The 13805-nt window shown below is 33.7% G+C and overlaps 1 protein-coding gene across 1 annotated transcript in view; it reads left to right on the top strand.

The window, feature by feature from the left end:
- The first annotated feature begins 1959 nt into the window (after positions 1–1959).
- LOC148947166 (uncharacterized) overlaps positions 1960–13805 on the top strand; it is a 33588-nt gene continuing 21742 nt past the window's right edge. Inside the window, exons 1-3 of the mRNA XM_089096913.1 lie at positions 1960–2135; positions 6715–6780; positions 12422–12530. Of these exons, the coding sequence (XP_088953039.1) occupies positions 1998–2135; positions 6715–6780; positions 12422–12530 (313 nt within the window). The 5' untranslated portion in view covers positions 1960–1997. The remainder of the gene's footprint in view (positions 2136–6714; positions 6781–12421; positions 12531–13805) is intronic.

The following is a 13805-nucleotide window of genomic DNA, read 5'->3' as shown; positions in this document are numbered from 1 at the left end:
GTCGCAAATCTACTTTTCAAAACAATTAAAACAATAATTCCTTTTTGTTTTAAGTTTCAATGTCCCTCCTTACTTTCAGTTAAAAAAAAACAACTATTTTTAATTTAATTTCTGAACGTTTTTTTTTTAGCTAATGCAGGTCCGACTTTGGCTCACCGTACATGAGAATTAAAACAAAATTTGTGTATTAATATTCATAGATTTATTCCGTATATGAAGGGTCCCCCCATCCTCAATACCTTGCTCTTTACGCTAAAACTGTTACTATTACTACTCCTAACAACTCACCGCAGTACAAAGTCACCTGTGGCCAACGCTTGTATACACAAATCTGAACCCAGTCATGAAGTGCATGTCTGAATTTGTTCCCTTTGCATTGGGATTGGTTACTGAATCTAATGTACTTTTTCAAGCTGAAAAACCACTGTTTTATCGCTTGAAACTAGTGACTGAATCTCTTATCAAGGAACTGTCTATGAGCTTCATGAAGAAGGACTATGTATCAACAAATGTATTTCAACTTAATGTGAATGACCCAAGTGTTTACCTTCCTCTCGATAGTATTTACTTAGGTCCAAATGGGCAGGTCTCTCTCTTGACACTAGAATCAGATCCAGATTTGCCCCATGACGCAGTTGAATTTCATGGCGCAGAGCTGCACAATCTTTTTCCATTGAATCTGTGCACATTTAGAAATATGCAGAAATGGTTGACCCTGTATCAGCTCAGTCACTAAGGCCTGATTTCCTCCCACCCTTTATTTGAAAGTATGGGAAAGTATCATGGGATGGAAACAAATGGAACAGGAGTGGATGAGGCAAATTCTCATCAATGTTGAAAATATTTTTTTACCACCATATCCACTGACCTACTGAAGCAACCAATTAAGCTCTCTGATTGGTCACGCGCAGCAGAAAACAGAATTGAAATTTGTTTTGAAATTGAAATTTTTAAAAACATAATTGAAATCTATTTCTCTTACTTAGTCTATTTCGCCTTGCTGCACCTTACTACACAAATGTGAGAAATGCCTAAGTATTGTTTCATATTTTACCTTTTTTGTATTACTCAAAGTACATTTTAAGCAATTTTCTATCCTTAAATATCATAATTTCAGTCATTTTTTGACAGATCCGTCGGCAGATAAATTTGTCTTTTTTTCAGACATTTTTTTAGACATCTAACACAATTCAATATGAAAAAAGTTTAAACAAAAATAATGTTTACAAAAGTGACTGGTTGGAAACCATTCATGCCAAACCTACTTTAAAATTAAAAAAAAAACGAGGGGGGTTCAAAAAAAAAGAAAAAACAATAGAGAAGGAAAAAATAAAGTCCAAAAAAAAATATATTCATATGGTCCAGAATCTGAGATCTGGCACTGGAATCTATAAATCATAACCGAATTTAACTAGTCGATAAATACAAAGCATTGTTTTAAATGGAGATATAAAAAAGAAGATGTTTTGGTACAAGTAAAAGGTCTTGAGTTGCAAAATATGTCGTCTTTAATGAATGCTATTAAAAGTCAGCATAACAAGGCTTGTGACGAAGAAATCAGAAAATAGGGAAACCTTTAGGGATTTTGGTATTTAAAATGGGGATTTCTAGGGATTCTCCACCAGTCTACTAGGGATTTGAAAAAATTCAAAGTGGAAACACTGAAAAGGCTTTTGCTAAAACGCTAGGTGCACTTGCCCTAGAGGAAGAGCGTTGTACAACTTTTATGGAACTTGTTCTGTGAGTAGAATTTTATTTCTGACAAATTTTCCCTTTAAATAACCAAATACATTTTTCTTAGGTTTTTAAGCCAATCTAAAATGAAATAAATACAATGTAATTCTAACAAATCAGTATATTGTTACTAAAAGCTAAGCTACGATGACGTACTGTCCTGCCATCTAAATGTTAATCAAAAATTATTTCAAAATAACGAAAAGGAGGTCTTGACAAGTAGGCCCAAATTCTTTTTAATTGCTTTAAGAATCTTCGAAAGCATGTCAAGTAAAGAAGATACCATTATTGATAATAGACCTATTTCTGCTTTACGTGTCATAGACCTAAAAGCCGAGTTAGAGCAACGTGGGCTTTCTAAGTCAGGTGGCAAGAAAGAGCTTATGGACAGACTTATAAAGGTAAAATACCTAGCCTAACCTGTTTAAGGGAAAGTAGTGTCTATCCTTAATGAAAGAAAAAATATGGGGTAGCAGTCTTAGCCTATGCATTGTCTCTAAATCTACCCTCTTTTCAACTGAGCACTATAAATTGTTTTCTGTTCAAAGATGTAATGTGCCTAGGCTAAGATCATAGCCTAGCACAATGATGAGCAAAAAATGGCATTATGATAACAAAAGAACATTTAAAGTAGCCTATTTTCCTGATTTTTTTAGTGTTTACTTCTGAAGAGGCCAACCACTAAATCTACATCCAAAACTTTAATTATAATGTTTGTTTAGCCTATATTACAATTGTACATAGCCTAGGTTTTGTCAGTAAAGGTCATTAAAGGTTTACCAGTAAACAGATTTGGTAAAATTTCACTTTTGCTACTTTTGGCTATCTTGGAAAGGGGTCAAGTTAGGAAAATGAAACTTTCAGGGATGGGCCTACAGTCTAAAATATATCCTGGGAAGGTATTTTGAAGTACATATCTCCTTGCCTTCTTCCTCTAGAGGGTTGCAAAATTTGCCTACATGACAGGTCTATAGGCTACATATGGAAAATTTTTTACCAAATTATATTATTGACTTATGAATAAAGTGAATATACCACTCAATGCCTCTTTTATGCTTTTTCCAAGTATAATAATCATTTTTGTCAGAAATAAATTTTACCCCACCCCTATATATACCAATTCAGGGTATATATTTACACATTAGGGGGGTGGGGGCAAATTTTATTTCTGATGTAAATGGGAGGTAAATTTATACTTTACCCCAATCCCTCTAATTTGCAAATATATACCCTGAATTTGTGTATAGAGGTGAGGGTAAAATTCATTTACAACAAAAATGATTATTATATTTGAAAAGAGCATAAAAAAGGCATCAATTGGTATATTCACTTTATTTGTAAGTCAATAATATGATTTGCTAAAAATTTACCAAAAATCTGACAAAACAATATTTTAATGTTTCTTTTTCTCTGGCTTTAGTTCTGAAAATGCCATTGCTGTTATTTGAGTAGAGTTGTTTAAGCCATATCAATGTTTTTTTTTTTCAAAATTTAGGAAATGTAATTGCAGATCTTTAAAACCTTATAAATTGAGATTGAGCAAAGTTGTAAACCTGAAGACAATTTTATTGTACTTCATTTAGGAAGAAGATCTATTTTGCAAGGTTTTACTTTTACAATACATATTGTTAAAGGTCATCAAAGGTCAAGACCTTCTAGAGGGAGAAAGAGTGGAGGTAGGTAGTTTAAAATATCTTCCCAGGACATACTTAAGCCTGTAGACCCATCCCTGAAAGTTTCATTTTCCTAATCTAACCTCTTTCCAAGATAGCCAAAAGTAGCTAAAGTATAATTTTACCACAGTTTTTACTTCATAACATGTAGAATAATTATAGCTAGAAAATTTTGCATGCAGCCCTGCTATAGTTTACCTCCAATCCCCCTGATATGCAAATATATAGCCCAAATTGTATATTTCCAATGCATTCAGCCACCCTTCACTCTTATTTTTCTGGTTCTTACTTTACCATAGTTGACTCAATTCATGGGTACATTGGTTAAAATAAGAGAGGCAAATTGGGAGAATAGACTACATGGGGAATATCTAGTTTTTGCTAGGCTATATATTGGCACATTATAGGGGGTTAGAGTAAAGTATATAGTGGAGCTGCATACAAAATATGTTAAGCCTAGCTACAATTATTCTGGATATCATGAATAAGAAATGGTTTTCTTAACATGTTCTCTTTTCAATAGCCTCTAATCTAGACCTTTACTGGCATAGAAGAGGACCATGTATAGCTGTGCTGGCCTACAGCTTAGTGAGTTGTTAGTAGTAGTAGCTATTGAATGCAGGGTACAACTACCATGGGTGTACATAGGCTAGCTTCTTCTCTAGGGGGGGGGGGCAGCCAATTCTGCAATGAAGGGTGGGGGGCTGAAGTTATATTGGCAGTTCACAAAACCTTACATTGCCAGCAAGTTCTATCATACCTATGAATTCTTTATTAGTAAGTAATCACCAAAAATCATAAGTCACCAATAAGTTTCAGCACTAATCAATCTTCTTGGATTTGAGTTAAATCAGTTTTTTTAATCTTCTACCTTTTATCAACCGTTTTTTAAACCATCTACCTTTTTTTCAACCATATCTAGTGTAAATTTGAAGTTCTAGGGGGGGGGGGGCCGTGCCCCCCCCCTTCTGTACACCCATGACAACTACACCTACCCTTTAACAATGAAATACAATACACAAAAAAAATGAAAAACAACAAAGAAAAATATCATTTAAGGCTTTGTCTAGAACCTAAGGAGTGCATTATTACCTAAGTGCACTATTAGAGAAGGACCTAATTAATTACTTTTTTAATTACTAGAACCTAAGTGCATTATTAGAGAAGTAAAATTTGTAGAGAGCACCTAATGGCAAATGAAATGCTAATTGACTACTTGTTTGTTATTATACCAAAAATCTAACAGCACAGAATAGTGGTTTATCTTAAGGAAATACTATAGTAACAAAAGAGGAGCCATTCACATGTACAAGTCTAGCATTTGAGAGGAGGAGGGGGGGTCATAATGGGAAAAATTGGGGTTTCAGCACCTTATTATTAAGTTTTTTCCAGGGGGTCTTTCAGATGAATCTCAATGGGTCAGGCTCTATAACATCATGATTGGTTGTACATGATTATACAATCACTTTCCTAGAATTTTTGTTTGTTTGTACAGTCAATAGGGGCTCTGTTTAAAATCAGCAAATTCTGGTGTTGAATCAGAAATTCAACACAAGAACACATAGGCCTATATAATTAGGATTATAATTCAGTAAAGCTTTTATTTGTTCTTTTTTCTATTGAGCCCAAAGGTCCCCAGTCCTCACATTTGGGAATAGAGCAAAGACCAATATTAACAAAAGCGCATGTTTCTCTATGACATTCAGGAAAGCATTATGTTTTTCTGGGAATAACCCCCTCTTCTCAAAAATGTTTGAGGCTGCCCTATGGGAAAATATTATGTGAGTGTTCTTGATTGTATGTTTTTCAACCTCAGGCTTACTACTTGGACTTTATTTGCTTTTTTTGCATCCTTCCTTATTTTTTTTTGGTGAAATTTGAGTTCTAGTTTCTAGTATATTTTAGGTTGGATGTCATGGGCTTTTTTCAGTTAGTTATAAATCACAGTTTTTGTTTTATATTTTTTTTTATGAGACACAATGCAATTTCAGCATTTTTTCTGCTTATGACATAGTCTTAAAGTTGAAAATAAAATTTTATTGCAAAGATTAATGGAGCTGTTCTAGGCAAGACTATTGAAAATTTATACTAATCTAGCAATATATATCAAAGTCAATTAAAAATGATTTTACCCTACCAAGAATAGAGGGAGGTTGTCTCTTAAAGTCACAAGCATGTAAATTAAGCTATGTTGAGATAAGTAGATTGCCATGTTTTTTGGTACTATATTGATTTTTGTTGGAAAGTTCAGCTGCAGTAGTTCAGAAGGTGATATGGTACAATGCATCATTTCTACAAGACAGTATAAAAGCTAGAAGGACCTTGAATAAGTTCTTGCTATTTTTTAAAAGATGGCATTAGCAGTACTGAGTGTAAAAAATTAAAAAATATTTTCTTTCTATTGTTCAAAAGATAGCATTTCCAGTACTTAGTGCATGAAATTTCAAATGTTGATATGATTTGAATGAAGTATGGTACATGTCTTTTATAGCACTGATCACTCAAGTTGTTTATCCATTGATGCATTGTAGAATCAGTTTCTTTCAGTTTAGTGTGAGACAAGATAAAGAGAAGTGACAGAACAGATGGGAAATATATATTTTAGGTTTTATATTTACACATTAGGGGGTTGGAGTAAAGTATTTGGACAGTGGGAAGTTAGCTAAAACAATTTTTACTTAATAGTATGCAGAATAATTGTACTTAACACATTTTGCATGCAGACCACTATACTTTACTGAATCAGAGGAATTATGCTAGCAGAAGTTGAAAAAACATAACTCTCTGGTGATTGATAACTCTAAGGGCATTGTTTTTTTTTTACCTTGTATTTTAAATGAAGAATTTATTTTGTGAAAAGACAAAATGAGAACTTGTTCGAAGATCTTAATTAAAAATGTGTTTTGTGTTTTAACAATTTTATGTTTGAGTAAAGTAGGGCTTTTAGGCATCAAAGGCATGGAAAAAACAAATTGGGTATAAAAGACTATTTTCTATTTATTTTGTACAAATAAGAACAGTGATGTAATGTGTTCTATAAACACACAGTTTTTAGTGTCTTCAGAACCAAAAGAGATGGCAAAGTTTATTGAACCAAGTGTTGAGTCTCAGAATGTGGATTCCAGATCTCAATCTGATAGAAATGGCATGCATTGCCTTGGCCAAGCTATTGCATGTATACCCGCCATATTTATGTTTTCAATCTTGTGTTGGTAGCAACTCTTGTTATTGCTTGAATAACTTGCAGCATCCTGAGATTGCTTATTAGTAGCCTATATGTTGATGCATTTTGCTATTTTTTTTACAGCATCTAGAGTCAGAAAAATCAAGAGAACCATCTGCAAATAGTGAAGAAAATATTCCAGATTTAAATGTAAGTAGAATTAGAGTCCCACTGGATAATTATGCTAAGAAATAGTCATTTTGTTGCCAGATAGATATTTATATGAAGAAATTTAAATCTTAAAAGGTATTATTGGAGTAGGAGTGTAAACAAGCAAAGAAATGAACTTTGTGGCCTAGGTTCTCTTTGGTGTATCAAATACCCCTTCCTTCTATCTCCCCTATATGTTGACATATGGTTAGAGGTACTAGGGTAAACAATTGCCTTGCAGAAAAGCTTTTTTTGTATTTTAAAGAAAGTAGTTGTGATTGGTGAATGAAGCTTCAAGATTTTAAAAATTTGTATCTGAGCTGATTCCTAAGGTTTTATTCTACTGTTTACTTTACTCTTTTACTCTAACTTTGGTATAAAAAAAAGAAATATAGGCTAATTTTAGATAACAAGGTAGAAGACAGAATTACCTGTAACAGCATTTGAGATCATTTGCAATTGAAAACTTCTTATGTCAATAAAACCTAAAATGAAATAAAAATTGATTGCCCTAATTAAGATAAATTAAAAGTGTAGAAATAGCCACCCAATTTAAAAAAATCAAAACGCTTATCATTCACTACCATAATCTAATTGTAAAAGGGGACTTAGAATTATTTTCATTGAGAAAAGATAGGTTAATACAGATAGTAAAAATCTGGCTAAGGTTATTGCATTACCGACAGGCTAGCCAAAGCTGCATATGACAAATTACTAAAGCTGAATATAAAACCTGCATGGCCATTCCAGATAAAAATAAAACTGCTTGGTGAAGGCAGTTTCTCCCAGATATGGAATAATGGCAAAGGCGCCAAAGAAAGTGAAGCTGTTTTTCTTGGAGATTTAATGACTGGGCTAGAAGATCAAAAGATTCAACATTGGGGTGCTGGCACAAGTGCTTTGACTAGTTTACTTTTCTGTAAAGTGTTAAAGAGAGTTTTGGTGAAGAATATTATTTCAAGCTAAATTTACCAATTAAAATTTATTAGAATTTGGATTCAGGCACAAGCTAATTGTCTACCAATTTTAACAAATTGGAAGGATAATAATTTTCTAAATAGAATACAAATTTGCCCATTATATGAAATTGTTTTTTTGGAGGGGGTGGATTGGGGTATTTTCTTTTTAGGTGCAATGACATGCAGGGGTGTAGATACAGTATTTTTATTGGGGGGGGGGCAAGAGGGGTTGCTATTGAAGTAGGCACTATTCAAGCAGTAATGAAGAAAAGTAACTGTTTAACTAACACACTACTTGGTGAATTTAAAAGCATTATGCAATACATTATAAAGAATAAACACACATTAAACAATCATAAATATAAGTGCTGGTGCTTGGCTTGTACTAAAATTGTTAGCAATGACCTGCTGCAGACAACAGTAGTATAAAATAAAGAAGCTTTTGGGTGGGTGAAGGTGAATGTTGTTTATACTAGGCTTTTTCAGCCAGGCTCACTGCTAATGCTGCAGTACATACAACCCCCTCCCCCTCCACTTCCCCAACCCCTATGCCCAGCACAGGATGCTTAATCTCATAATTGAACTAAGCTCTATTCTAAAAGCCCTGGGTATTGCACTATTCGTTGGCTAGTAATTTTGAATGGATTTTCACTCTGTAAGATTTAATTTGCTGTACTAGACTTTTAATAGATGTGATTTATTGAAATATTATTTAGGATTTTTTATTACAATGATTTTTTTTTTGGGGGGGGGGGTTACTGATCTATATTAATAAATAACATTGACATCAGCAGGTCATGTAAAACCAAAACAAAAATCATAGGCAGCATAAGAGCACTGTCTAAGCAAAGATACAGGATAAGTCAAAGTATTACCACAGATTGTTGAACATTATATTTTGACATATTACCCACATTTAAATACCAACCTTATTTCAAATTTGAAAGTATTCAAAAATAAAATTAGAATTAATAGCTTATCTGTTGGGCATTGTTTGACAAAGAATATCCAGAAATTTGAACAATCCTTGGCACCATTGCGGCAGAAACCTTAAACTGATTAAAAATTGCCAGGGTGGCCAATTGGAAGGAAAAATTGACTCCTAGAGTTTGAAAATTCTCTCCCCCTTTGTATCTTTGTTTAAAAAAAAAAAACTCTATAAAAATTACACAAAGCCTTTTCTTGTGTAAATCAGGGTATACAATTCTGGAGTGGGGCTGCACTAAATATCGTTTTAATGTCTATAATTCCCTTCACAAGCACAGCTTGGTTTCCTAGTGTTGCATGATAAAATTGATAACAATAGAAAAAGAAAATGGGTTGGTACCACTTATACTTGCACACAAACTTTTTACATTGTCAGAAAATATATACATATTTTGTTGAAATTCACTTTATTCTATTCTCAGCAGACATTTCGCACTGCATGACGATACAGAGATAAATGTCCCACAAGTAGCGCTGGCGTTGTGTAAAAATGCGTCTAATTTCAGTCACAATTCTTAGCACATTTATGCCACTTTTTTTGGTGCTGGTTAAAAGAAATATTTAGAAAAGCAAAAATAGCAAGAAGTCAGTATGGTATTATACATAGAGGCAGTTCTGCATTTATGTGTTTTGTGTGAATCCGAAACGTAAGGAATAGGGCGTTGTCAGTGCTTATAAGGTATTAAATAAAAAAAAAGCAAATTTTTTTAACTGAAAGTGAGGAACAACGTTAGAACTTAAAACGAACAGAAATCATTCCGTATATAAAAGGGGCTGTCCCCTCCTCAACGCCTTGCTCTTTACGCTAAAGTTTTTTATTGTTTAAAAAAAAAAAAGACTTGTGAGAAATTCAAACTATAGCGTAAAGAGCGAGGAGTTGAGGAGGGGACAGCCCCTTTCAATATACGGAAGGATTTTTGTTCGTTTTAAGTTTTAACGTTGCTCCTTACTTTCAGTTAAAAAAACCTATTTTTTTGTTTAATTTTGAACGTTTTTGAATTAATGCAGGTTTTGATTTTGGCTCACCGTACATGAATAATTAAAACAAAATTTGCATATCAGTTTTACTTTTATTTGGTTAAATAGCTTTCTCTAAACCTGTTTAATTTTATTTATGAACGTTTTTATTAGTAATAAATATACGTAACTTACTAATTAACTTACATAACAAACTTCTATATTCATATATTTTTAATACGTATATTAGGGGGCTCGCCCCCTAGTCAATACCTTGCTCTTTAAGCTAAAGTTCAAATTTTGTTCCAATTCTTCAAAAACGACCCCTTAATCACAAAGGCCGTTATTTAGAATAAATAGCTCTTGTGGAAGTACTAAAAAATCTTTGGCTTAAAGAGTGAGGTATTGACCAGGGGCTGAACCCAATCATACACGTAATATTTTCTGTTTGTTTCAAGTTTTGATGTTACTTCTTATTTTCAGTTGGAAAACTTTTTTTTTATATTTAATTTCTGATCTTTTTTTTTAAATAATGCTGGGAAATCCGGCACCCCTTTCATAGCAATGTCCCTTCCCCCATGAAAACTTCCTTCATGGAAAGATCTTCCCACATATCCCCCGACCCCCCCCCCTACTACCAGAAAAAATCCCCCCTGACAACGTCTGTATACTTCCTAATAACCAATACTATATGTTAACATTGGGTAAAGTTCATAACTTTCAGTCCTCCCCCCGGGGGCTTCGGGGGATTAAGTCATCCTAAAAGATCAGGTGACTTTGGGAAAAAAACGAGTGTGGGAGGGGGCCTAGTTGCCCTCCATTTTTTTGGTCACTTAAAAAGGGCAATAGAACTTTTAATTTCCGTTCCAATGAGTCCTCCCACGATATTCTAGGACCACTGGGTCGATACGATCACCCCTGGGAAAAAAAAACAAATAAACATGCATCCGTGATCTTTCTTCTGCCAAAAAATGGAAAATTCCACATTTTTGTAGATAGGAGGTTGAAACCTCTACAATAGGGTTCTCTGATACGCTGAATATGAGGGTGTGATTTTCATTAAGGTTCTATAACTTTTAGGGGGTCTTTCCTCCTTTTTTCTAAAATCAGCCAAATTTTCACAGGCGCGTAACTTTTGATGGGTTGGACTAAACTTGATGAAAGTTATAAATTTGAAGTCAGCATTTAAATCTGATTCTTTTGATGTATCTATTGGTAAAAAAAACCCGTTTTCTAGATTTGACCTATCTAGTTGTAGTATGATTAATATTATAAAAAACACTAAGTCTTATTTTCTTTTTCGATGATTTTTTTTCATTCAGGAAATTCTACCCACTAATAAGAAGGTAGAATCTAATAAGAAGGTAGAATCTAATAAGAAGGTACAAGTCGGTGATTCTATTTCTGTCCTATTTGCTGATATAGAGGGTGCATTCATTTCCACTTTTGAAAGTTTTAAAACAAGCGAATCTAATATTGAACTGATAGATTTTGAGAAGTAAAAGCACCTTAAGTATCAGGGGAAAATTGACTTGAGCAAATGTGGTGAAACAGGAAGCATTGAACGTTTTCAATTTTGCCATTAACTAGGCTCACATTTTTACTTGATGATAAGGTTTCAAAGGCAGTATATTTGGAAAAAAAAATTAATGTTGAAACGCATTATGAAGTGTAATTGACCCCTATTTTTCTTGTTTTCCTTGTGTTAAAAACGAGCATACATTAATTAAAAAAAATTTATCAAAGAGCAAATTTGACACGTTAAAACGAGCCTTGAACAGTTTTAAAACTACTTAATAAATTACAGTTTTTGCCAAATTATTGGGGGGAGGGGTAATGCCACCCCCCCTCAACGACGCCACTGATGACGTGGCAAATCTAAGGACAGATTTTTATAATGGTGGAAATAATGAGCTACTACTGGGGATCTTTAAATCAGCATCTCCTAGATACATAGTGGCTATAGGCAATTTTATTTTAAAGGGTTTAAGGGCTTGAAAATAGAAGTTTTCTTTTATTTATTTGTATCTGCTTATTTGTTATGCTTATTTTTATCACTTTTGTATATGGCTCTACCAGTTTTGAAATAAATGCATATGCATTCATTATACTCTTAAATTACCTGGGACATCCAAATAAATACCAAACTTTTTGCTACCTTGTCCCAACTTAGGCCTATTCATCCCGAGAAACTCCAATTTGTTAGATTTTTCTTCTGCTTATTTCAATATTCCGAAGTTTTTAGGGTAGTGTCACATTTTCATCAGTTTTGCCATGTTGAACCATTGAAGTAAGTAAACCAAATTAATTAGTTAAATTTAACAATATTTTTGGGCTATAAAAATTCAAACATTGACACTTGTCTGTTAATTCCCGAAGACAACTACGCCTTCAAAGCAATACGGTACAGTACTTCTTAAGGTGTCTGGTGCTACAGGATTTTGGCTAATCTTTCACCCATGTTTCTTTTTCTTAAAAATGGCGCCTGCTATTACAAAAAAGTGTATAACTGCACATGAAGGTGCTGAACCTGAACTAAATTAAACAAACTGATTGCAAAACAGAGCTGATTAAATAAGATAATTTTAGCTGCTATTGTATGAAGTGTACTGTGTGTGCTTATTGCATTCCAATACAACTGGTGGTTTTTATCAGTAAATGAATGAAATTTATTAATTATATATAACTAATAACCACATCTGATTTTAGAAAAATCCAAGATAATTATTTTCTTTTAGTTAAGTGTAGATAAGAATCTGTCCCAGAATGATGTAGTGAGAGATTCTTTTGATAAGCAGCAGAAAGTACAGGAAACAGAAAAGGAAGCAAACAAAATACTTGAAGAAGGTTAGAATTTCTTTTTTCCATTTATTTAAATTTGGAACGAGCTTGTGTTGTATATTACATTGATTTAGTTAAAAAAAAACAACTATGGAAGTTCGCTTTAACAGCAGAGGCGGTTCTAGGGGGTGAAGGAGGGGTGCTTGCCCCCAGCACAGAAATTTTAGGGGGGCAAAATTTCCGATAAAAAATCTAACAGTTATAATCATTTTGTAATTTTCGAAATTTTATTTTTATTAAAATAAAGTAGAAGGCACAGTTTGAAGCAAGGACAAGCAAATTGATTCCGAAATTTTAATTTTTCCAATATCTTCATCACCATTCTTAACAAGATAATTAATAATTTTGTAGATGCTATAGTAAGAAAAGATACATTTAAATGTATGGAAAATGTTGTTAATAAATGAAAATTTGACCTCAAAATTTTTAGGAGACAGTGGAGGGGGCCACTTTTGCCTGAGGCCCCAGGCACCACAGAGGCCAGAACCGCCACAGTTTAATTGTGACTAAGCTGAGCCAGGAAGGGTATTTGCTGGATTTGAAGGTACTCAAAATTGTGAGAAATACTGAGGAGCCCAGTGGCTTTGCTGCTGGGCCATGGCATGGCTACATGGCAGGCTTCTATACATGGATATTCACTGTCAATTGTCTTCTAACTGCAGACAATGTTAGCCTCTTCTTGATGTCATGGCGTCACCATATGTTTGATACGACCGCCCGGGAAAAGTACGAATTCTTATAAAGTCACTTCGCTCTTTAGTCAGCGCGATTGCGCTGCCTATGACGACGTTATGGCACAGACAAGAGAGCGGAGGTCCATCCATTACTCAAACTGTGTAGATACTAGGTCAGCCAAGATCGGCTCATTTGTATTCTTGATTCATGCTTCGAATTTAAGGTAATCGCTTTTGACTGTGCGAAATTAATAATTAAAAGGATTAGATGTATTTTTTTAGGAGAACCATTTTTAAATTCTCCCTATGAAGTTTTCCTATCCCACAGGATCGGGATTGAGATTTCGTGTTCCTCCTGTTTAATTTTAGGTATGCTATTAGAAAAGAAATACGTAGTTTGGTGGCTACTCCGTAGTTTGGGATGGCTGTTAGTAGCCATCCCAGTGGCTACTAACAATTTTTTGTTAGCTTACAAAAACAACATTATTAACTGACAAAATATTGTTATCTAGAATTCGTGGAACGTATTAATTGGATGGGAAATTTAAAAATGGGGTGTTCAAATTTGAACGTGGATTTAGAACAGTATTTCAAATGTGAATAAAAG

Source organism: Artemia sp. Qi Xiang Cuo, chromosome 11, assembly GCF_049724085.1.
Source record: "Artemia sp. Qi Xiang Cuo chromosome 11, ASM4972408v1, whole genome shotgun sequence".
NCBI classification, from domain to species: domain Eukaryota; kingdom Metazoa; phylum Arthropoda; class Branchiopoda; order Anostraca; family Artemiidae; genus Artemia; species Artemia sp. Qi Xiang Cuo.
The sequence above is the reverse complement of the archived record's forward strand: the minus strand, read 5'-3'. Positions and strand labels throughout refer to the sequence as shown.